The sequence below is a fragment of the Nannospalax galili genome, unplaced genomic scaffold, assembly GCF_000622305.1.
Source record: "Nannospalax galili isolate Female #2095 unplaced genomic scaffold, S.galili_v1.0 scaffold77, whole genome shotgun sequence".
Lineage (NCBI taxonomy): Eukaryota > Metazoa > Chordata > Mammalia > Rodentia > Spalacidae > Nannospalax > Nannospalax galili.
This window is the reverse complement of record NW_008341457.1, coordinates 1,842,296-1,862,854: the sequence shown is the minus strand read 5'-3', so window position 1 is coordinate 1,862,854 and position 20,559 is coordinate 1,842,296. Positions and strand designations below refer to the sequence as shown.

Sequence of the window (20,559 nt, the reverse complement as noted above, 5' to 3'; positions counted from 1 at the left end):
CGGGCCGGTGAGATGGCTCAAGGGATAAAGGCGCATGGCACCAACAGGAGGACCTGAGTTCTATTCCCGGAATCCACCTGTAAGGATAGAACAGACGCCTGCAACTTAAGCTTAAGGTGTGGCACACGTACGCACACAAAATACATAGAAACGGGGCTGTGAATAATTCTACTAAAATTGCCATATAGAGGCCAGAGAGGTGGCTCAGCTGTCAAGGGCACTGGCTGCTCTTCAGAGGACCCGGGTTCAGTTCCCAGCACCCACATGGAAGCTAACAACCGTCCATAAGTGTTGGGGGACCCACACATAAGTCCAGTTCCAGGGGATCCGATGCCCTCCTCTGACCTCCCTGAGCATTGCACGACACGGGTGCACTCATACAAGCAGGCAATACACTTATACACATAAAATAAAAATAAATGAATAAATATTTAAAAGCCGGATAGTCTGAGGAGTGTGCGGGCTGTAGGGCTTGGAAGGTTGTCTCTGTGTAACCCTAGCCTCAGTCTCCTGCCTCCTCCTCCCCAGTGCCGTGATGACAAGCGTGCACCCCCACATGTCCTTTATGGGTTGCTGGGGATGGACCCAGGGCCTTGTGCATGCTAGGTGAGCGCTCTACCCACAGACCTACAAGCACGCTACCCACTAAGCCCTGGCCCTGTCCTCACTGCCAAACAGCTGGCTCTGATGCACGAGTGACCCCGAGGGCCAGGCTGACCTCTGATCTTGCAGGCCACCAGGCCATTTGCCTTTCCTGTCCCTGCGTGGACCTGGCTGCATGGTAAACTGAGTCAGGCGATACCTCGAACACCTAGTCCCTCTCTCCTAGATGGAGATACACACGGGCCGCTGGGCTGCCCCAGGGAGTGATGTCACCCTCGGGGGCCCTCCAACCCCTCAGCGAAGACCAGACGGCACAAAGGGGCTTAGACATCCCGCGTGCGCAGCAGGCCTAGCAATCAGGCGGGGGTGTGACAAGATCCGCCGCTCTCCTGCGCACAGAGGCTGTCACTCAGTCCAGAGGGGGCGGGTACTAGGAGAGCGACCCAATCAGGACATGGGTCCAACCAGGGGCTCTGGTCTCACAGTGAGTGTTGTAGTGTGGGTCTGGTCCTTTCCAATCAGGGCCTGGGGGCGGGGCGCGGCAGTTGCAGCTGCAGCTGTCAATCTCAGCACAGTGCCCAGCCCTGGCCCTGAGCGCTTGGAAGATGGTGAGTGGCCCCACCGGGAGGGGACAGGGTCACCGCGGGTGGGAAAGGGGCTTGGGGGCCGGTGTGGGGACAAAGGGGATGGGAAATGGAATAGAAAGCGCAACATGATGCAAAATCGAACGTGTGCCTGGCATCCCAGCACTGGGGAACCGGAGGCAGGGGGACTGCGGAGAATTCGAAGCTAGCCTGGACTACCTGGATAAATTATTGGAAGGATTAGGAGAGAGGACAAGGGACTGTGGACATAAGACAGGGGTCTCTGGTCGCAGAGCCGATGTGGCAGTGGGAATTGTAGGAGGACTGGAATTTGAGAAGGTTCTATCAGTGAGGCACACAAAGTCTAAATAACCTGGATAGCAAGAGCGCTGTTCTGTGGAGAGGGTCCAACAGGTCCTGGAAAGGCCAGGGGTGGGGAAGTGAGGTGACCCGGGGCCGTGGGGGTGCAGCCACACTGACCTGACACCAGAATGTTCTAAGGAGGAGGCTCGGGGGTCAAGTGAAGGCAGGAAGGACCAAAGCCCACAGTGCAGTTGGACCCATGAACAGTAGTCCCGTTGAGCTCCAGGGCTAAGGGTCCAGACTTACACAGAAGGGGCTGGAATGACCTGGAGCTGGGTCCACACCCGACAGCTGCTGCCCATCTCCTTGCAGGATGTCCCCTCCACAGCACGCGAGGGTGGGGAACACTGGCAGTCAGTACAGGACTGCAAAATGTCACATTACCAGCAGATACAGGGTCACTCCTGCGCCTCGCCCCCAGTCCCTCACTTGGGATTCTAGGCTGCCACTCTACCCTGAGCCACGCCCCTAGCCCCTCCCTGGGGAGTCCAGGCTGTCACTCTACCTGAGCCACACTCCCAACCCCTCACTGGGGATTCTAGGCTGTCACTCTACCCTGAGCCACGCCCCCAGCCCCTCACTGGGGATTCTAGGCTGTCACTCTACCTGAGCCACGCCCCCAGCCCCTCACTGGGGATTCTAGGCTGTCACTCTACCTGAGCCACGCCCCCAGCCCTCTTTTTGCTTTTTTGGAGCAGAGTCCCTCTAATTTACCCAGGCTGACTTATAACTAACAGTCCTACTGCTTCAGCTTCTCAGCTGCTAGGGTTACAGTGGGGTTATGGGTGTATCTCTCCCACTATGCCTGGCTGATGGGTTTTGCAGGTTGGGAGAGGATGTCTTATTGACATGAATATGTGGGACATTCTAGGACTCGGTGGTGTTGAAGGAAGTGGCTGTGAAATTCAGTCCAGAAGAGGAGGCTTTGCTGGACCCAGCGCAAAGGGACATCCACAGAGATGTAATGGTGGCATCGAGCAGTAACCTGGCCTCGCTGGGTAAGACTTCCTGCCTTCCTTTACTGTGTCCCCTAGAGACAAAGACAACTTATCTTTGCTTATTGGGGCTCAAAAATTGGAATATGGAGGTCTGGGGAACTGGCTCTGCAGTTAAGAGCACTGGCATTTCTTGCAGAGGATCCAGGTTCAGTTCACAGCGCCCACACGGTGGCTCACAACTGTCTGAAACTCCAGTTCCAGGGGTTCCAATGCCCTCTTCTGACCTCCAAGGGAATTGCACAGCACCGTTGCACTTACACACATCAGGCGATACACTCATATACATAAAATAAACATAAATAATTAAAACTAAATTGTAAAAAAGAAAAGAAATGGCATTGTAATTGATCGTTTCAGATGGCCACAGTCAAGATGATGTGGGAGGACCCAGCCCCCAGCAGCATCATGTGGAGCATGAGATTCCCAACAATGATAAAATCATCACACTCAACAGAAACCGTTCCTGGTCCGTCCTCAGAAAAACCTGTGAAGGCGCTGGCTCTGGACATGGGCAGCAGGATCAGGAGATGCCTCTGAGGTGAGCCGATTTCTGGACAGAGAGATAGCTCAGTCTTCAGGGTGCTCACTGCCCAGGCATGAAGACCTGAGTTCCAATCCATAACGCCCATGTAACAAGCTGGCATGGTGGCAGGAGGTTGTTACAATAAGCTGGCATGGTAGCAGGCGCTTATAACCCAGGGCTGGGGAGACAGAGACAGGTGGATCTCTGTGAATTTAAGACCAGCCTGGTCGACATAGCGAGTTCCAGAATAGACAAAGCTACATTGTGAGACCCTGTCTGAAAACAAAACAAACAAGGGTGCTGGAAACACAGCTCAGCCATTAAGAGCACTGGCTGCTCCTGCAGAGAACTTGGGTTTGGTTCCCAGCACCACATGGTGGTTAACAGCCACCTGTACTCATTCCCGGACTCTCTTGTGGCCCCTGCAGCTACTGTTTGCACGTGTTGCACTTACATGCAGGTAAAACACCTATACACATAGAATTTTTTAAATATAGCCAGGTGTGGTAGTGCACACCTTTAATCCCAGCACTTGGGAGGCAGAGGCAGGCAGATCTATGTAAGTTTAAGGCCAGCCTGGTCTACATAGTGAGTTCTAGGACAGCTGGGGTTACAGGGAGATCCCTCCCTGTCCATATATGTGTGTGTATATATATATATATATAATTTTTAAAAAAAAATACAATATACTGGGGCTCAGCAGTTAGAACACTGTTCTTGCAGAAGACCTGGGTTCGAATCTCAGCACCCACATGGCAGCTAATAACTGTCCATAACTCCAGTTCCAGGAGATCCCACAGCTTCTTCTGTCCTCTGCAGGCATTGAAGGACACGGGTGCACTTACCTACATGTAGATATAACACTCATACACATAAAAGATAATAATAAGCCAGGCTTGGTGGTTCACACCTTTAGTCCCAGTACTCGGGAGGCAGAGGCAGGCAGATCTCTGTGAGTTTGAGGCCAACCTGGTCTACATAATGAGTTCCAGGACAGCTGGGGCTACAGAGAGACCCTGTCTCAAAAAGACAAAAAAAAAAAAAAAAAAGGAAGGAGAGAACTGACTCCTCAGAGTTGTCCTCTGATCTGCACATGCACACCATGACACCTAGGTGCTCCTGAGCATGCATGTGCACAAACACATACAATGTAAATAAATTTAGAAAAAAAACAGCAGACCATGCTGAAAATGTATCTAGTCAAACCACCAATAAATCATTAATACATTGTGATATAGCACACACATGCAGTCAAAGCACTCAGTAGGTTGAGGTGGGAGGATCGAGACTTGGAGGCTAGCCTGAGCTACATTAGCAAGACACTTCCTCAAAACAAAGCTGTGAAGAACTAAGTCATTTATAATCATTAATGACACATGAATTCTGTACTTTCTGTTTGGAATAGTGGCCCTTTGGGGGACAGGCTCTGTGAAGGAAATGAAGGACCTCAAGATGAAGGAGGTTCGGGCCAGACAGAGAGGCCTACTGTGTGCAGCAGTGTTCCCACTGGAGGCGAAGCCAGGGAGTGCGCTACCTGTGGGAAAGCTTCTGAGAACCAACAAGGGCCTCGGCCTGGACACAGGCCACATCCCTGTGAGGAGTGTGGACAAGCCTGCTGTTGTGTCTCATGCCTATACCCTCGCAAAACTGTCATTGTGGAAGGACCTAACCTGCGTAAAAAGTCTGAGAAAGTGTCCGTGGAAAGCATGCAAAGTCCTAGTCCTAAAAGGTCTCTGGAATGTAAGAAATGTGGGCAAGTTTTCTCTTGCTCATCCTCTTTTAAGGGACACATGAAAGGTCACAGAGGAGAGAAAAGCCATGTGTGTGACATCTGTGGGAAAACCTTCAGCTTCTGCTCCTACCTCAAACGACACAGGAGAACCCACACTGGAGAGAAACCCTACAAATGTAAGGAGTGTGGGAAAGCCTTCCGCTCCCACTCCTACTTCCGAGACCACGTGAGGACGCATAGCGGCCACAGACTGTACGAGTGCGAGCGCTGTGGGAAAGCCTTTGGCTGTTACTCTTCTTTCCGTGATCACGTCCGGATGCACACTGGAGAGAAGCCATATGAGTGCCAACACTGTGGGAAAGCCTTCGGCTGTTACTCGTCTCTTAGAGAACATGGGAGGTCACACAGTGGACAGAAGCCCTATGCCTGCAAGGAGTGTGGCAAAGCTTTCAGGTATCCCTCATCCCTGAGAACGCACTCGAGGACCCACAATGGGGAGGAGTCTCGACTGTGTGAGCAGTGTGGGAAGACCTTCAGCTGCCGCATCTACTTCCAAAGGCACCTGAAGACGCACAGCGGCGAGAGACCGTATAAGTGTGCGCAGTGCGGCAGGGCCTATGGCTTCTTTGCATCCCTTTGTATCCACGTGAGGACACACACTGGGGAAAGACCTTTTGAATGTACACAGTGTGGGAAAAGCTTTGGCTGTCAGTCTTCCCTTCGAGAACATGTCAGGACCCACAGCGGAGAGAAACCGCACCTGTGTGAGCTGTGTGGGAAAGCCTTCAGCCACCCTCAGTATTTTCAGAAGCACATGAAATCACACAAGGATGGGAAACAGTACGAGTGCAGCAGATGTGGAAAAGCCTACCGCTGTGCCTCGTCCCTCCGTATACATGTGAGGGCACACACCGGAGAGCGGCCTTATGAATGCAAGCTATGTGGGAAACCCTTCAAGTGCCATTCGTCCCTTCGAGGACATGTGAAAATACATGCCAGAGAGGGCCTATAAGAAGACCTTGGAGCCAGGAATCACAGTACCTGCCTTTAAGTCTAGCACTAGCACGTGGGAAGAAGAGGCAGGCGGATCTGTGAGGATTGTTTTGTTTTGTTGTGTTTTTCCTGTAGCCCCAGCTGTGACCTGGAACATGCTATGTAGACCAGGCTAGCCTCAATCTCACAGAGATCCACCTACCTCTCCCTCACGAGTGTTGGGATTAAAGGTGTACACCATCCCACCCAACCTGATACTTGACTTATTTTATACATGAAACCTCAGAGGACAGAAACCCTTGAAGTAATTTTTGAGACAAGATCTCACTATTTAGGCCAGGAGAGCTTCAAACTGGAGATCCTCCTGCCTCTGTCTCCTGAATCCCAGTATTTCACGTGTGCACTAGCACACCTAGCCTTCTCAGTTTTTAAAAAGTGGGTTTTTTTTTTAGTCATTTTTATTTTATGTGCATGAGTGTTTTGCCTGCATGTAAGTGCACCATGTGCGTGCAATGCCCACAGAGACCAGAAGATGGCGTTAGGCCCCCTAGAACTGGAGTTACAGACAGTTAGCTGCTGTGTGGTTGCTGGGAACAGAATCCAGGTCCTCTGCAAGAGCAGCCAGTGCTCTTAACTGCCGGGCGGGCTCTCCTGCTCCCTTATCAAAGGTGAGCATGACATCGCCTTCACTTTCCTTTTTATCCGTTCTTGTCACTGTTGAGGATCCCACTGACGGCTAGTCACATACACTAGACAAGTGCTTTACCACTGAGCCCCAGCCCCAGCTCAGCCCTGGCATGACCTGTCTTATTGGGCATTGCTAGTGTTTTAATTTCTTTTTATGTATCTGATAAAACTACCTAATAAAAATCTTGTTTTATAGTATCTTAACCACATTGTGTTTATTTTGGTATGCAAAGTAGGAGTGTATGCGTGTGTGTACACATATGCATGTATGTACATGTGTGCTCATATGAAGGCCAGAAATCTACATGATCTTTCTTATCATTCTCGGCCTTATTTGTGCCTGTGTACATATGTATGTGCATGTGTGTGTGCATATGTGTGTGTACATGTGTGTGTGTGTGCACATGTGGCAGCCAGAGGAGGACATCAGGTGTCTTTTTCTGTTTTATTGTCTCTTATTTATTTTTATCTTATGTGTACGAGTGTTTTCCTGCATGTATGTAAGTGTACCACATATGGGCAATGCCCTTGGAGGCCAGAAGAGGCTGTCAGATCCCCTGGAACTGGAGCTACAGACGGTTGTTAGCTGCCATGTGGGTACTGGGAACCGAATCCGGGTCCTCAGCGGGAGCAGCCAGTGCTCTACTTGCTGACTGTACGACCCCTCTGCCACTCTCTGCACCTACAGCTGAATTGACAGCCAGCAAACCCCAGCAATCCTCCTATCTCTTTCCACCCCAGCATTGGAGTCTTCCATGTGACCACATCTGTGTGTGCTGGGGATTCAAACTCTTGTCCTCATGTTTGTGTAGCAAGCCTTCTAACCCACTGAGCCACCTCACCAGCCCCGCCTCCTTATTTTTTGAGTCAGGATCTCCCTGAACCTGAGGCTCTGAGTTTCAGCTATGCCCACTGGCCAGTGAGCCCCCCAGAATCCTCTTGTCTCCTTCCGCATCAATGCTAGGGTTACAGGTATGGACCGCTACACCCAGCCTTAATGTGGGTGCTGGGGACTTTACACCCAGAGCCCTCTCCCCAACCCTGATTTTTTTTTTTTCACCCAGTCTGGCCTCAAACCCCTTATGCAGTCAAGGCCAGCTTGGACAACATGAGACCTTGTCTCAAAAACAACAACAGGGGGCTGGAGAGATGGCTCAGAGGGGCTGGAGAACTGGCTGTTCTTGCAGAAGACCCGGGTTCGAATCCCAGCACCCACATGGCAGCTAACAACTGTCCGTAACTCCAGTTCCTGGGGATCTGACAGCCTCTTCTGTCCTCTGCTGGCATTGCAGGACACGGGTGCACTTACCTACATGCAGGCAATACATGCATACAGATAAAATAAAAAGTATAAATTAAAAAACAACAACAAACACAAACCAAAGCCCTCAGGGTCTATTGTGCTTTGCAGTGATCCAAACATAAATCTCCGGTCATTGTCTTTATCTCTGTTGCTGTGATAAAATGCTCTAACAAAAAGCAACTTTTCAGAGAAAGATTTCTTTGGCTCCCAGTCCCAGGTTGCAGGGCATGTGTGAGGGAGTCACGACAGGAGCTTTAAGCAGCTGGCCACATCCACAAGCAGCAGCAGAGAACAATGACTGCACTCACTCACTGAGCACAGGTTACTGCACTCCATGCTGACACACTTCAGGACGCCCTGCCTAGGAATGATGTCACCCACAGTCGGCATCCCACATCAGTTAAAGCAACCAAGACAGAGCCTAGCGTGATGCTGCAGTCTTTAACCCTAGCACTTAGGAGGCAAATCTCTGTGAGTTCAAGGCCAGCCTGCAGTACATAGCAAGTTCCAGGCTAGCTGGAGCTACAGGAAGACCCTGTCTCAAACAAACAAATGAAATCTAGAGAAGGGACTAAGCATGTCGGAGTTTGCATTCTATGAAGCTCCAAGTCTGGAGTATGGCAACCAGACCACACAGGTGTGTACTGACACTCAAGTTCAACCTATGTGCTGAGAAACCTTGCCAGACCTCCAATGGAATGTTTAAATCTTTTTTTTAAATTTTATTATTTTTATTTTATGTGTATGCATGTATTGCCTGCATGTAGTTAAGTGCACCCATGTCGTGCAATGCCCACAGAGGACAGAAGAGGCCTTTGGAGCCCCTGAAACCGAAGTTACAGATAGTTGTTAGCTGCCATGTGGGTGCTGGTATTCAAACCCGGCTCTTCTGCAAGCACAGTCAGTGTTCTTAATCACTGAGCCAACTCTCCAGCCCAGAATTCACTACTTTTTGCACTTATTTTCTCAACTCACTGATTTTACACCCTTCCCCACAAATCATAAGAATATACTTCATGACCTACTTTCCACATAGTACTGCTCTTACCAATGACTGTAATTAATCACATTATAGAGTTAGTTTCCATTCGCTGCATTGACAAACAAGCAGTAGGGTGATTTACATATTATTAGAATAAAATGCACATGGAGGCTGAGCAAAGTGGGGAAACTAGTTCCCCCAAAATGAATATGACTTCGGGGACCGCAAGGTCACAGACACGCTAAAGCTACTCAAGAGCTTCACCAGCTGCATTTTTACTTTCCTACAGCGCTGGGGATGGAACCAACCCTAATACAAGTCAGGCAAGCGCTGACCCCTGACCCCAGCCCCTCACTGAATGGGTGGGTGGATCAGCCAGAAGCTATATTTAGCTGTAGCCCCAGCTGGCCTTGAACTCACAGAGATCCGCCTGCCTCTGCCTCCTAGTGCTGGGATCAAAGGTGTGAGCCACCATGCCTGGCTTCAGTGTGCACTCTTAATGTGGATCAGTAAGATGGTCATTTGACATTTCCCACATTCCTTAAATTTATATTTTCTCTACTTTTAAAAACATTTTATTACTTTTAAAAATAGTTTAAAGATATTTTATTGTCTTTTTGAGACATGGTTTCCCTGTAGCCCCACCTGGCCTGGAACTTACTATATAGACCAAAAATATTTTATTACTTTTATTTTATATGTATGAGTGTATTGCTTGCACGTGTGTCAGTGTACCCTTGTTGTGCAATGCCTTCAGAGGTCAGAAGAGAGCATCAAATTCCCCTGGAACTGGAGTATGGATGATTGTTAGTCACCATATGGGTGCTGGGAATAGAACCCAGGTCCTCTGCAAGAGCAGCCAGTGCTCTTAACCTCTGAGCCATTTCTCCAGCCCTGGTTTCTCTACTGTAAGGGTCAGGTCAGCTGAAGGTTTTCCCACACTGTCCACATGTATGACGTCTATCTACAGTGTCTCTGCATGTACTTCCTTTTTCTTTTTGAGAGCTCCAGCTGGCCTTGAACTCACAGAGATCTGCCTGCCTCTGACTCCAGAGTGCTGGGATCAAAGGCGTGTGCCATCATGCCTGGCTTTGCATGTACATTTGTAAAAACACATGGCAGGAGGAAGCTGTCCCCCACAGGTCCTCAGGAAACCTCCTCGCATGTGCTTTCACAAGGAACTGGTGAGTTGAATGTTTTTCCACACTGCCTACCCTCATACTATCTGAAGGTTGTCCCACACGTTCATGGGGTTTCCCGCCAACATGATTTGTTTCTCTGAAAGGATGGGCGATAACTGAAGGCTTTCTGACACCCTTTGCATTTGTCCGCTTTGAGTCCTTTCATGTCTTCAAAGGGATTAGCAAGACTGTTTCAAAACGTGAAAAATGGGGCTGGAGAGATGGATCAGTAGTCAGCTCTTGCAGAGGACCCAGGTTGGATTCCCAGCACCCACATGATGGCTAACAACCATCCATAACTCCAGTTCCAGGGAATCCAATGCCCTCTTCTGGCTTCCACAGGCACTGCATGACACAGGTGCACTTACACACATGCAGGCAATGCACTCATATACATAAAATAAATAATAAATTAATAAATAAAATATATACCAGGTGTGATGGCACATGCCTTTAATCCCAGCACTTGGGAGGCAGAGGCAGGCAGCTCTTTCAGAGATTGAGGCCAGCCTGGTCTACATTGTGAACTCCAGGGCAGCTGGGGCTACAGGGAGACCCTGTTTCAACAACAAAAACAAAACCCTAATAGTAATAAAAATATAATAATTTAAGAGAGGCCACTAGGAGGAGTTGGGGAAATGGATCACTGCATAAAGTACTTGCTGGGCAAGTGTGAAGCCCTGAGTTCGAATCCAAGCACCCATGTTAAAATAAGCATAGTGGTGTGAGCTTGTAATCCCAGCACCCAGGAGATGGAGACAAGAGATCACTGGGGCTCTCTGCCAGACAGCCTAGTCTATTGCTGATGAGTTCTAGGTTCAGTGAGAGACCCTGTCTCAAAAAACAAGGTGAAGAGCCATTGAGAGAGAGATTCAAAGTCCTGCAGATGGTTTAATCCATGGGCACGGACTTTTGGGGGTAGGATAATTAAAGAAGATAGGGAAAACAAATTTCTTCTTTTTTGGAGATAGAGTCTCATGTAGCCAAGACTGGTTGGGAATTCTAACACATTCAGATGCAAGAAAGGAGTCCCTGGGCCCTCTGGCGAGAGGGCTCAGTGGGTAAAGGAACTTGTAACCAAACGTGACAACCTGAGTTTGATCCCCAGGACCCACATGGGGGAAGGAGAGAACCGACTCCTGCACGTTGTCTTTTGACTTCCACATGCACATAACCACTGTAAATTTAAAAATTAAAATATAAGAAAGGAGTTTTATTGCATGAAAGACTTCCAGGACCCTTGTGTCTTGGGAATGCTATAGATGGGTCCCTGAGAGTTTGGGCTCCAGTTGCTCCTGCAGGGGGAGTGCTGGCTAGGGGAGCACAGGGTGTAGTTGGGGACCACTGGACATGATGGGAGTATGTGGCCAACCTCTGAGGATATCCTGAGTCACAAGTGGGCCATAGTGGGTCAGCAGGTATGAGCATCCCCAGCTCCAGAGGATAGCTCCTTACCAGGGCATGTGTGACCAGGAGCTGAACTCCAAGTCCCAGTGCTTTGAGATTCCCCAGAAAGACAGGAACAAGTGAGAGGAATAGGGAAGGAAGGATGTGCCCAGGGCCTACCACCCCCGTGACTCCAGAGGCTGAGGCAGGAAGATCTTCACTTCCAGACCAGCTGGGGCTACTGTAGTGAGTTTGAGGCTAACCTGTGCAACTTAGTGAGTCTCTGTCTCAAAATAAAAAGGGAACAAAGAAGGCTGGGGGCCTGGCATGTGCAAGGTCTTGGGCTGAGACCCAGGAAATACAAATAAAATGACTGATTTGCTGGTTCCTATGAATGCCCCGCCCTCCCCAAGCACCCGGGTCAGCTCAGGTCAGCCTCCACCTTTACTCTTTTGGGGGACCTATGGAATACAGGGCTATCCGGCTTCTCTTGTTTGGGGCTGGTGGGCTCCAGCTTGGGGTCTGCTTGCACTGAGCCATTGAGATGGGCGGGGGGCTCAGCCTTGGGTGCCGGTGGGCGAGGCAGGGGTGGCAGGGCCTTTTCCAGTACACAGGGTCCGTCCCAGGCGGGGATGTTCAGTTCCAAGAGCTTCATGAGCCTGTCCATCACCTCATCCACATAGCCATGGATGCGCAGGTCAGCATGGCGATCCTGTGGGACAGCCACGGAGGGTCAGGGCAGAGGACAACCGTAGGGGCACAGGGCAAGGCAGAGTGGGCACATACGTGTTTGGTGGGCTGCAGGTTGACAATGACCAGACGGCCTCCCCGGCGCTTGGTGGCAAGGGGCAGGTTCCCACTGGGGCGGATCTGCAGTGAGGTGCCCAGGGTGATGGACAGGTCCGCGATCCTGGAGCCAGGAGCAGGGAGCAGGGCTCAGGCCCAGTCCAGGTTCCACCCACTTTGTGCAGGCACCAGGTACTGGGGAGATCCAGGCCAGCAGATCCCGCCCCTCTGCCATGGTTTGAACTAAGCCCCAGGCCTGCCATCCTAGCCACACCAGAGGCTGAAGGAGGAGGATTGAAACTTCCAGGCCTAGGCCTGATGAGATGGCTTATCAGGTCAAGGGGCTTGCCCCAAAGGCTGACAGCCTGAGTTCCATCCCCCAGATCCACCAGGGAAAATGAGAGGACTGACTCCCACGAGCTATCCTCTGACCTGCACACATGCACCTGGGCATACACGGCACACATACAGAAAATAAATGTAATAACGATTTTTTAAAATTACAGGTTATTTGGGGCATGGTGGTACATGCCTTTAATCTCAGCACTCTGGAGGCAGAAGCAGGCAACTTTCTGTGAGCCTGTCAGCCTGGATTACATAGTGACTTCCAGGCCAACCAGGAGTACAGAGTGAGACTCTATCTTTAAAAAAAAAGTGCCTTGCTGGGCATGGTGGTGCCCGCCTTTCATCCCAGCACTCGGGAGGCAGAGGCAGGCGGATCTCTGTGAGTTGAAGGCCAGCCTGGTCTACACAGTGAGTTTCAGGACAGCTGGGGCTACAGGGAGACCCTGTCTAAAAAAAAAAAAAAAAAAAAAAAAAAAAAAATTACAGGTGAGTCTGGACTCCAGTATTAGAGGCTCATCTGGGGTTTAGCAAGACTGTTTCCAAAAGTAAAAAGACAGCTGAGGACGTGGCTCAGGGTAGAGTGACAGCCTAGACTCCCCAGTGAGGGGCTGGGGGCGTGGCTCAGGGTAGAGTGACAGCCTAGAATCCGCAGTGAGGGGCTGGGGGCGTGGCTCAGGGTAGAGTAACAGCCTAGACTCCCCAGTGAGGGGCTGTGGGCGTGGCTCAGGGTAGAGTGACAGCCTAGAATCCCCAGTGAGGGGCTGGGGGCGTGGCTCAGGGTAGAGTGACAGCCTAGACTCCCAAGTGAGGGGCTGTGGGCGTGGCTCAGAGTAGAGTGACAGCCTAGAATCCCCAGTGAGGGGCTGGGGGCGTGGCTCAGGGTAGAATGACAGCCTAGAATCCCCAGTGAGGGGCTGGGGGCGTGGCTCAGTGCCCGAGGGCTGGTCTAGACTGCAGTTCCTGGGTAGTCTCCTCAGTACTGCAAAGCAACCAAACTGAAAAGAAGAATCCAAATAGAAATCCAAGTCATCTTGCACCCCAAGATCGCCTCAGCACTCACGTGGTCCCAGAAGGGTACCATGTTTTGGGGATATCCCTGCTCTCCCGCCCCTGAATCTTGCCATTGTGGAAGTTTGTGGTTGTCTTTGTGGGGGTCCCCTCATGTTCCACATTCCAGGTCTCAAGGGGGTCAGACCTGCTGGCTTCGTCAGCAAGTGTCAGGTCGCGGTCAGGCAGTGCGTCCTCCCAGTCCAATATGGTGTCTCTCAGTTCCCCCCTACAGAAGAGAGGGGAAGGGAAAGGAAAGGAGTTGGGGGTGCTCACCTCCCTAGAGCTGTGATGTGTGGGGACATTCACTCACCTGCAGGCTCGAAGTCCCCTGGCCTTGGCTACCATGCACAGGCGGCCTGTGGCCTTGAGGCCCATGGTGCCCACAACTGTATCTCTCACGTACTGCCTGTGGTGGAAGAAGAGGAAGAACATGGATTTTCTAATTTAGGGGTATGTGTTGTTTTTAAGGTATTGGGGGTGATCTAAATATAATCCCAGGATCCTGATGTAAACACCAAGAGCCTGGGTCAAACAGCCAGGGCTGCACTGCTGACTCAGGGGGTACAGCACCTTCTGTGAAAGCATAAGGACCTGAGTTCGAATCTCCAGCACCCATGGTGGTGCAGACCTGTGACCCCAGCACTAGGAAGGTGAAGACAGGAGGGTCCCTTGGTTCATTGGCTGGAGTCTACCCAAATAGGTAAGTTCCAGGTTTAGTGGGAGATCCTGTTTCAAAATATAAGGTAGATGAGGTTGGAGAGCTGGCTCAGCAGTCCCCCCAGAAATTAATTGATTAATTAATTAAAAATTTAAAAACCTGGGCCGGGCGTGGTGGCACACGACTTTAATCACAGCACTCAGGAGGCAGAGGCAGGCGGATCTCTGAGTTCAAGGCCAGCCTGGTCTCCATAGCAAATCCAGGCCAGCTGGGGCTACAGGGAGACCCTGTTTCAAAAAGACCAAAAAAAAAAAAAAAAACAAAAAAAAAAAACTTTAAAAACCTGAAAAACTGGGCTGGTGTTGAGAAGTCCTGTCTAACAGCCCTGGGTTCAAAGACCCAGCAGCCAAAAAAAAAAAAAAAAATGTCTGTTAATTTGGGACAACTTGGCAGTGCCAGGACATAAGGACACCTCTCAATGTGTGTCCCCAGTCATCCTTAGCCTAGACAAGCCCCACCCCTCTTGGCTCCACCCAACTGTCACTCACGTTTTACACTTGGTGCATTCTTCTATGAACATGTTGCCATGAAGTTCTGCCAGTTTGTCCCTGCAGAAGACCAGGGCTGGTGGGGACCCTCTCTGGATTCTGAGGGTTCCTGCCTGCTGCTCAGCCTCCTCCTCCAGGAAGCCCTCCTGAACTGTGAGCCCCCAAGATCCATCCACCTCTCCTCCCTGAATTCTGGTACCCACAGGCTGTGCACCCAGGGCAAGGTGATCCAAAGTCCCCAGTGGTGAGGAATTGTTACAGCAAAGTTCCCCTCACCTCTACAGACAAACACATATGCTACCTTGCTAGAAAGGTCTGTGGGCTCACCAAGTTGGTGGAGCTGGGAGTGTGGCTCAGAGGTAAGACAGCCTAGAATTCCCCCAGTGAGGGGCTGGGGTTATGGCTAGGGGTATAGTGACAGCCTAGAATCCTCCTTCCTGGTTGTACTTATCCTTGGGCTGACCCCCAGTACTAAGCCTATGATCAGGTGTTCCCACAGGGTGTCAAGGACTCTGTGAACAGCACCTGGGGAAGCCGGAGCGAACATGCAGCCCATCCACGTTCTGGCTGACCAGGAAGTGCAGGAAACCCATGCGCTCCAGCTGCACCAGCGCCATGTGGGTCTTCGAGGGCCGGGCATTCTCAAAGGTGGTATCGAACTTGGGGGCAAGGCCACGCTCCTCCATAGTCCATACGCCATGTGGGCCTCTGAGGATTGTGAGGAGAGAGAGAGAGAGAGAGAAACAGATCCAATATTCCAGTTCACTAACCCTTCCCTTTCTGCTGTGGGTGATGCTGGGGTCACAGTGGCCCCCAGCCCTTGGGATGGGTTTACAGTAGCCTGTAAGTTTGGGACCGGAGCTGTTGGCTGAGTGTGAAGACAGGAAGACAGGGTCAGGAAGGGCTTCCATTTCGTGTCTTGTGTTTGGAATACGCAAAGTGGCCATAGGGCATCAGGGCAGGTTGTAGATCAAAGAAAGGGATGTGCTTTGATTTTTTTGTTGTTGTTGTTTTTGGTCTTTTTGAGACAGGGTCTCCCTGTAGCCCCAGCTGGCCTGGGACTCACTATGTAGACCAGGCTGGCCTTGAACTCACAGAGATCTGCCTGCCTCTGCCTCCTGAGTGCTGGGATTAAAGGTGTGTGCCACCACGCCCGGCGTGCCTTGATTTTTGATATTTCTTTAAGAAGAATAAATCTGTCTGTTCTCCCCGTGCCAGACACTCAGCTGGCAGCCCAGGGGTTTCAAAATGAGATTAACATCCGAGTTTTCACTCTCTAGCGAGTAATAGTGAGTCCTCCTCAAGGTAACAGAATCCGAAATCGGCCACCAGGCTGATCCACACAAAGACTACATTTCCCAGCATCCCTTGCAGCTAATTTGATCCAGCTGCTCTGTTCTAGCCAGTGGGCTCCTGGAGTGTTTGCTGTCATTCCCATTCCAATACCCAGAAGCCTCCAGGAGGGCCCTGCCTCAGTTTCCCTCCTTGCTTACAGACCTGAAGTCGGGGATCCCTGAGGCTGTGCTGATGCCCGCGCCCGTGTGGAACACCACGCAGGAGGATTGCCACATCAGCCTCGCCAGTTCGTGCACCTTCCTCTCCAGCTCCTCTGGGGGGTCGAAGATCTATCGGGAAGGGTGGGTCAGACCGCACAGGGGTCAGAACGCGCCCCCCCAGACAGACCAATCTGCCCACGCCTTGCCCAGGGGCAGGGCACAGACCGGATAAAGTCCTCTCCCCATGGCCCAGCAAGGCTCCCTCCTTCCTCCCGGGTCTTGAAGCCCAAGTCCTCACACAGCACACAGGTCTGTCCCTCTCCACCTTCTCTGCTCTGGCAGTCCCGGATCCCTTTCCAGACATGCAGCAGGCTCTGCCCAGCCAGGGCCTTTGCACAGCAGTGTCCTCTGCCCAGAGGCCTTTGCACGCCCGGTCCTCTTCCCCGGGGCCTTGCATGGCCCCGTCCTCTCTACAGAATGTTGTCCCAGCAGGCACCACCACGTCTCTTTCCTCTTCAGGTTTTGGATCACATGTCACCTCGCAATGACACCCACAGCCACCTCACTTAAATGACTCTAGTGCCTAAATTGAGTCAGGTTTGTTCATAGTCTCAATAAATATTGAATGACAGGGCGTGGGGGCGAACGCCTTTAATCCCTGCACTCGGGAGGCAGAGGCAGGAGGACCTCTGTGAGTTCCAGGCCAGCCTGGTCTACAGAGTGACTACAGGGCCAGCCAGCAAGTTCAAGGCCAGCCTGGTCTACACAGCCAGTTCCGGGCCAACCTGGTCTACATAGTGAGTTCCAGGCCAGCTGGGGCTGCAGGGAGACCCTGTCTCAGAAAGACAAAGCAAATGAAACCTGGTATGATCAGGCCCTGTGGTCAACCCGACCAGCCGGACAGAATGGGGGACCTTCGTCCCCAAGTCCACACAGGACCGGGGACCGCCCTCAGGGGCTGCAGCTGCGTTCGCACAGGGCTCGGGGCCGGGGGCTCCCCGGGTCAGACCCGCCGTGGCCGACCCGCCAGGCCTCGCCCGTACCGCCCTCATACAGCCTCTCATCACCGCCCCCGACCCCCCCGGACGCGCAGGCGCGTCACTTCCCGCCCCCTCCTTCCTGGGCAGTTCCTCCCATTGTCTAGCCTCAGTCCTTCTTGCTGTTCCCACAATGCCCCGACTCCCCCGGGCCCCGCCCCATGTGCAGTCATCCGGGAATCCCGGACCCCACTGTCCTCACCTCGGGCAGCCCGCATTTGCCCTTATGCGCGTATGGAGACAACCCGGCTGCATAATTCACGGACATGGTCGCCGCTGCCGTCACTGGAACAATAAAGTTTCCCTTGTTGAGGCCACTTCCGCCGGAAGTGGGGAAGGGAAGGCAGGGAAAGGAGGAGCCTTATTATCTACGTATGTGCTCTGTGCTGACGCTGTCGGCGCCATGTTTAGTTCTGGCAGAAAATCGCCGGGTGGCCTGGGGTGGGTTCCTGGGGCTTGGTTGAGGACTGAATGGGGACCGGAGCGGGAAAATTGAGGTGTCCGCTCACAGGAGATGAGGCAGGAGCAGTTCTAGTTCCAGCGCAGCCTGGGCTGCATAGTGAGACCTTGTCTCAAAAAAAAAAAAAACAATAAAAAAACATGAAAAAAATCCCAGAAAAACGAGAGTTGGAGCTGTCACTCAGTTGGTAAAGCGCTTGCCTAGCATACACAAAGACCTAGTTCCATTTCTAGCATCCCATAAACCAGGCTTAGCACTGGGGAGGTGGAGGATCAGGAGATTCAGGTCATCCTTGGCTACACAGTGAGTTTGAGGCTAGAGCCTGGGCTACAAGAGACCCTGGCTGTTTAGGTCTATGCTGTGTGACTTCCAGCCAGTGTCTGCCCCTCTCTGGGCCATGGGCAAACCGAGATAATATGAATGGGAACTTGGGGTTTATGGGCGGAAGAGAGAACCTGGGACCTCATGCCAGAACTTGTACGGCTTTGTTTCCTGATGGCCAGCGCAGCCTGGTGGGTCCCCAGGGTGGAGCAAGTTCCTAAATCTAAAGAAAGATACTCAGAGATGGAGAGACAGGGAGAGAAATGGAAACGGCAAACAGCGGCATGCTCCCACTCTGCAACCCCTTAGAGGCCATTTAGAGAGTGTCCCCATCCTGACCATTGGACCTGTTAGTGGTCCCAAACATGTTGGTAATGATCGTGGCGTACAGGGGAGAATGCGGAGGGTGTGGAGCAGTACGTGACCCAGGAGGCTTCCCACCTGGCCTGGGGAGACCCAGGAAGGCTTCCCGGAGGCGGAGGGGGCGGGCTACGGCAAAGATTTGGAGGGTGCACAAGACCCAGGTCAATGAATGAGTTGGGGGGTGGTGATCTGAGGCTTGTAAGTTGCATCCCAGTATGCAGCCGGCCCAAGGCCGCGAGGGACAGGGCTCCTTCCAGAATCTGGAACCTTCCTCAATTTTCCCACCTGAGATGGTTGGCCAGCCTGGCTCCTCCCCTTGCTCATCCCAGCCCCTTGGGGCTGGTCACCCTGCCACCCTGCTGCCTAGAGTGTCGGGTATCAGAGCTGGAGCAGGTAACCAGAGAGGTGGTGCGGACAAGGGACTCGGGGCTCTGGAGCTGCAAGAGGTAGGCGGAGAGGGTGCAGTGGTCCGGGGTGCAGGGTCCCCTAGACCACGGTAAGGAGAGGCAGGAGTGGGTTCTGCGCCATGGAGGAGCTACCAGCATCGCAGGCACAAACACACATGCACAAAAACATGCATGCACACATGCATAAAAACACATGCACACACACTCACACTCAGGCACACATGCATGCACATGTGCACACACACACACACACTTCTGTGACTTGCGTGTGTCCTACTTGCCAGCCTGTGCCCCGGTGCAGTTGAGGAGCAATTCGCTGGCCTCCAGGCCTTACTCACTGCAGTCACATCTTCCTGGAGGGACACCCCTAAATCCAGGGGCCCCGCCCTTCCCATGCTTTGAGATTCCCTCCTGCCAGGTAACCTGCGGATTCTTCTCTTGGGTGACCCATTACCCAAACTGCGGGTGTGACTGAACCTTTACACATTCAAGGAGGGGGTGAGAATGGAGGTCCTTAATGAGTGGACAGGGAGAGGGAAGGGTGGGAAGGTGGACTGCGGGGGATGGGTGCGTGGGCTGAGTTCAGAGTTGAGAGTTCAGCAAGAACTCTTAACCACTTTGAGTCATCTCTCCAGCCTCTGGATGGATTGATGGATGGATGGATGATGGATAGGATGGATGATGGATGGATGGATGGATGTGTGGGTGGGTGGGTGGATGGGTGGATGGGTAGGTGGATGTAGGTATAGATGTGTGGGTGGGTGGATGGATGGGTGGATGGTGGATGGATGGATGATGGATGATGGATAGATGGATGAATGGATGAGTGTTTGGGTGGATGGATGATGGATGGATGGGTGGATGGATGGATGAATGGATGTGTGGGTGGGTGGATGGATGTGTGGATGGATAGCTGAATAGATGTGTGGATTGTTTTGTCCTGAATTGCTTACCAAGGCACCCCAAGGTGTAACAGGTATTATTACCCAGAAGGACATTCTCTCTGACTTTCCAGCTGTGATCCCTCAGCCCTGGATCCAGTTCCCAAGAATCTTGTGATTTGCTGAAGAGAGAGCCATCCTGGCTCCTCCCACCTTGGAATCTAGGAGGAAGCTGAGGCAAACTCAGCGGGGAAAATAGGTGACCCAATTTCACAAGTCAGAGTTCTGTCTGGGCGAGAGAGACAAAGTTGATCTTAACATGGGATTTCATGATCAGGACATGAGGGAAGAACAGGAATTCACCAGAACGAGGGGAGGGGAGGACTTGTCAGCACTAAGTGCACAAATTCAAGGTTATAAACCAGTTTGATCTGCTTGTGTGAATGAAGGTGTTGGCAAAGTACCTCTACTGAACGTCTGCCATCCACAGCCTTCATGCTAAATCTCAACCCTCTTAGGTCAAGAAAGAATTTTCTGTTTGGTTTACAGTTGAGGAAAGTGACACTCAGGGAGGGCGAGCAAGCTGCGGTAGGTTGCACAGCACAGAGAGAAGAGCTGGAGCACAGCCCGGGGAGGGGCTGGGGCTGCACAGAGACCCTTGTCTCTGCTGTTGACTTTGCCTTCTGCCCCTTTCCTTCCCCAGAGAGAGGAGAAAGACCAGACGGTCATCATGAAGACCCTCCGGGCACGGTTTAAGAAGACAGAGGTTAGTCCCTCACAGCTACCCTCGGAGTTCCTGGTCCTGAGCCTTTGGCCGAAGATGCCATGAGTCTCTGGCTGTTGGTAGCTTTTCTTTCAAATTAATTAATTAA

General features: G+C 51.9%; 3 protein-coding genes across 12 annotated transcripts in view; 2 read left to right on the top strand and 1 right to left on the bottom strand.

Annotated features, from left to right (window-relative positions):
• Positions 1 to 1,139: 1,139 nt before the first annotated feature.
• On the top strand, positions 1,140 to 6,661 carry Znf77 (zinc finger protein 77). Its single transcript, XM_008837004.2, has 4 exons — positions 1,140 to 1,211; positions 2,422 to 2,548; positions 2,906 to 3,086; positions 4,477 to 6,661. The coding sequence occupies exons 1-4, from the start codon at positions 1,209 to 1,211 to the stop codon at positions 5,813 to 5,815; spliced, it is 1,650 nt and encodes a 549-aa protein (XP_008835226.1). The 5' UTR covers positions 1,140 to 1,208; the 3' UTR covers positions 5,816 to 6,661.
• Positions 6,662 to 11,141: 4,480 nt separating this feature from the next.
• On the bottom strand, positions 11,142 to 17,586 carry Sirt6 (sirtuin 6). 9 transcript variants are annotated; one of them, XM_029565349.1, is made up of 9 exons: positions 17,458 to 17,518; positions 16,517 to 16,801; positions 16,220 to 16,347; positions 15,248 to 15,430; positions 14,723 to 14,782; positions 13,827 to 13,922; positions 13,662 to 13,742; positions 12,122 to 12,245; positions 11,142 to 12,047 (listed from the first exon to the last, which is right to left on the bottom strand). In XM_029565349.1, exons 2-9 carry the CDS (start codon positions 16,673 to 16,675, stop codon positions 11,757 to 11,759), a joined length of 1,122 nt encoding a protein of 373 aa, XP_029421209.1. In that variant the 5' UTR covers positions 16,676 to 16,801; positions 17,458 to 17,518; the 3' UTR covers positions 11,142 to 11,756. The 9 variants fall into 9 exon arrangements, with proteins under 9 accessions (XP_029421209.1, XP_017654658.1, XP_008835222.1 ...); XM_017799169.2 differs by lacking the exon at positions 16,517 to 16,801 and having other exon boundaries at positions 17,458 to 17,586; XM_008837000.3 differs by lacking the exon at positions 17,458 to 17,518 and having other exon boundaries at positions 16,517 to 17,313.
• Positions 17,587 to 20,417: 2,831 nt separating this feature from the next.
• The window catches only part of Ankrd24 (ankyrin repeat domain 24), a 22,375-nt gene continuing 22,233 nt past the window's right edge, over positions 20,418 to 20,559 (top strand). For both annotated transcript variants that reach the window (XM_029565348.1, XM_029565343.1), the window contains exon 1: positions 20,418 to 20,453. In XM_029565348.1, the coding sequence (XP_029421208.1) occupies positions 20,418 to 20,453 (36 nt within the window). The remainder of the gene's footprint in view (positions 20,454 to 20,559) is intronic.

Bases quoted from the DNA above. Each gene is read 5' to 3' on its own strand.
- Znf77 (XM_008837004.2), top strand. The intron at 2,549-2,905 runs GTAAGACTTCCT...TGATCGTTTCAG, and splicing joins CAGTAACCTGGCCTCGCTGG to ATGGCCACAGTCAAGATGAT. The intron at 3,087-4,476 runs GTGAGCCGATTT...TGTTTGGAATAG, and splicing joins GATCAGGAGATGCCTCTGAG to TGGCCCTTTGGGGGACAGGC.
- Sirt6 (XM_029565349.1), bottom strand. From the start codon at position 16,675: ATGCAAGGCCCCGGGGAAGAGGACCGGGCGTGCAAAGGCCTCTGGGCA. The intron at 15,431-16,219 runs GTCTGTAAGCAA...CACAATCCTCAG, and splicing joins TCAGGGATCCCCGACTTCAG to AGGCCCACATGGCGTATGGA. The intron at 14,783-15,247 runs GTGCTGTTCACA...GGTCTTCTGCAG, and splicing joins GTTCGCTCCGGCTTCCCCAG to GGACAAACTGGCAGAACTTC.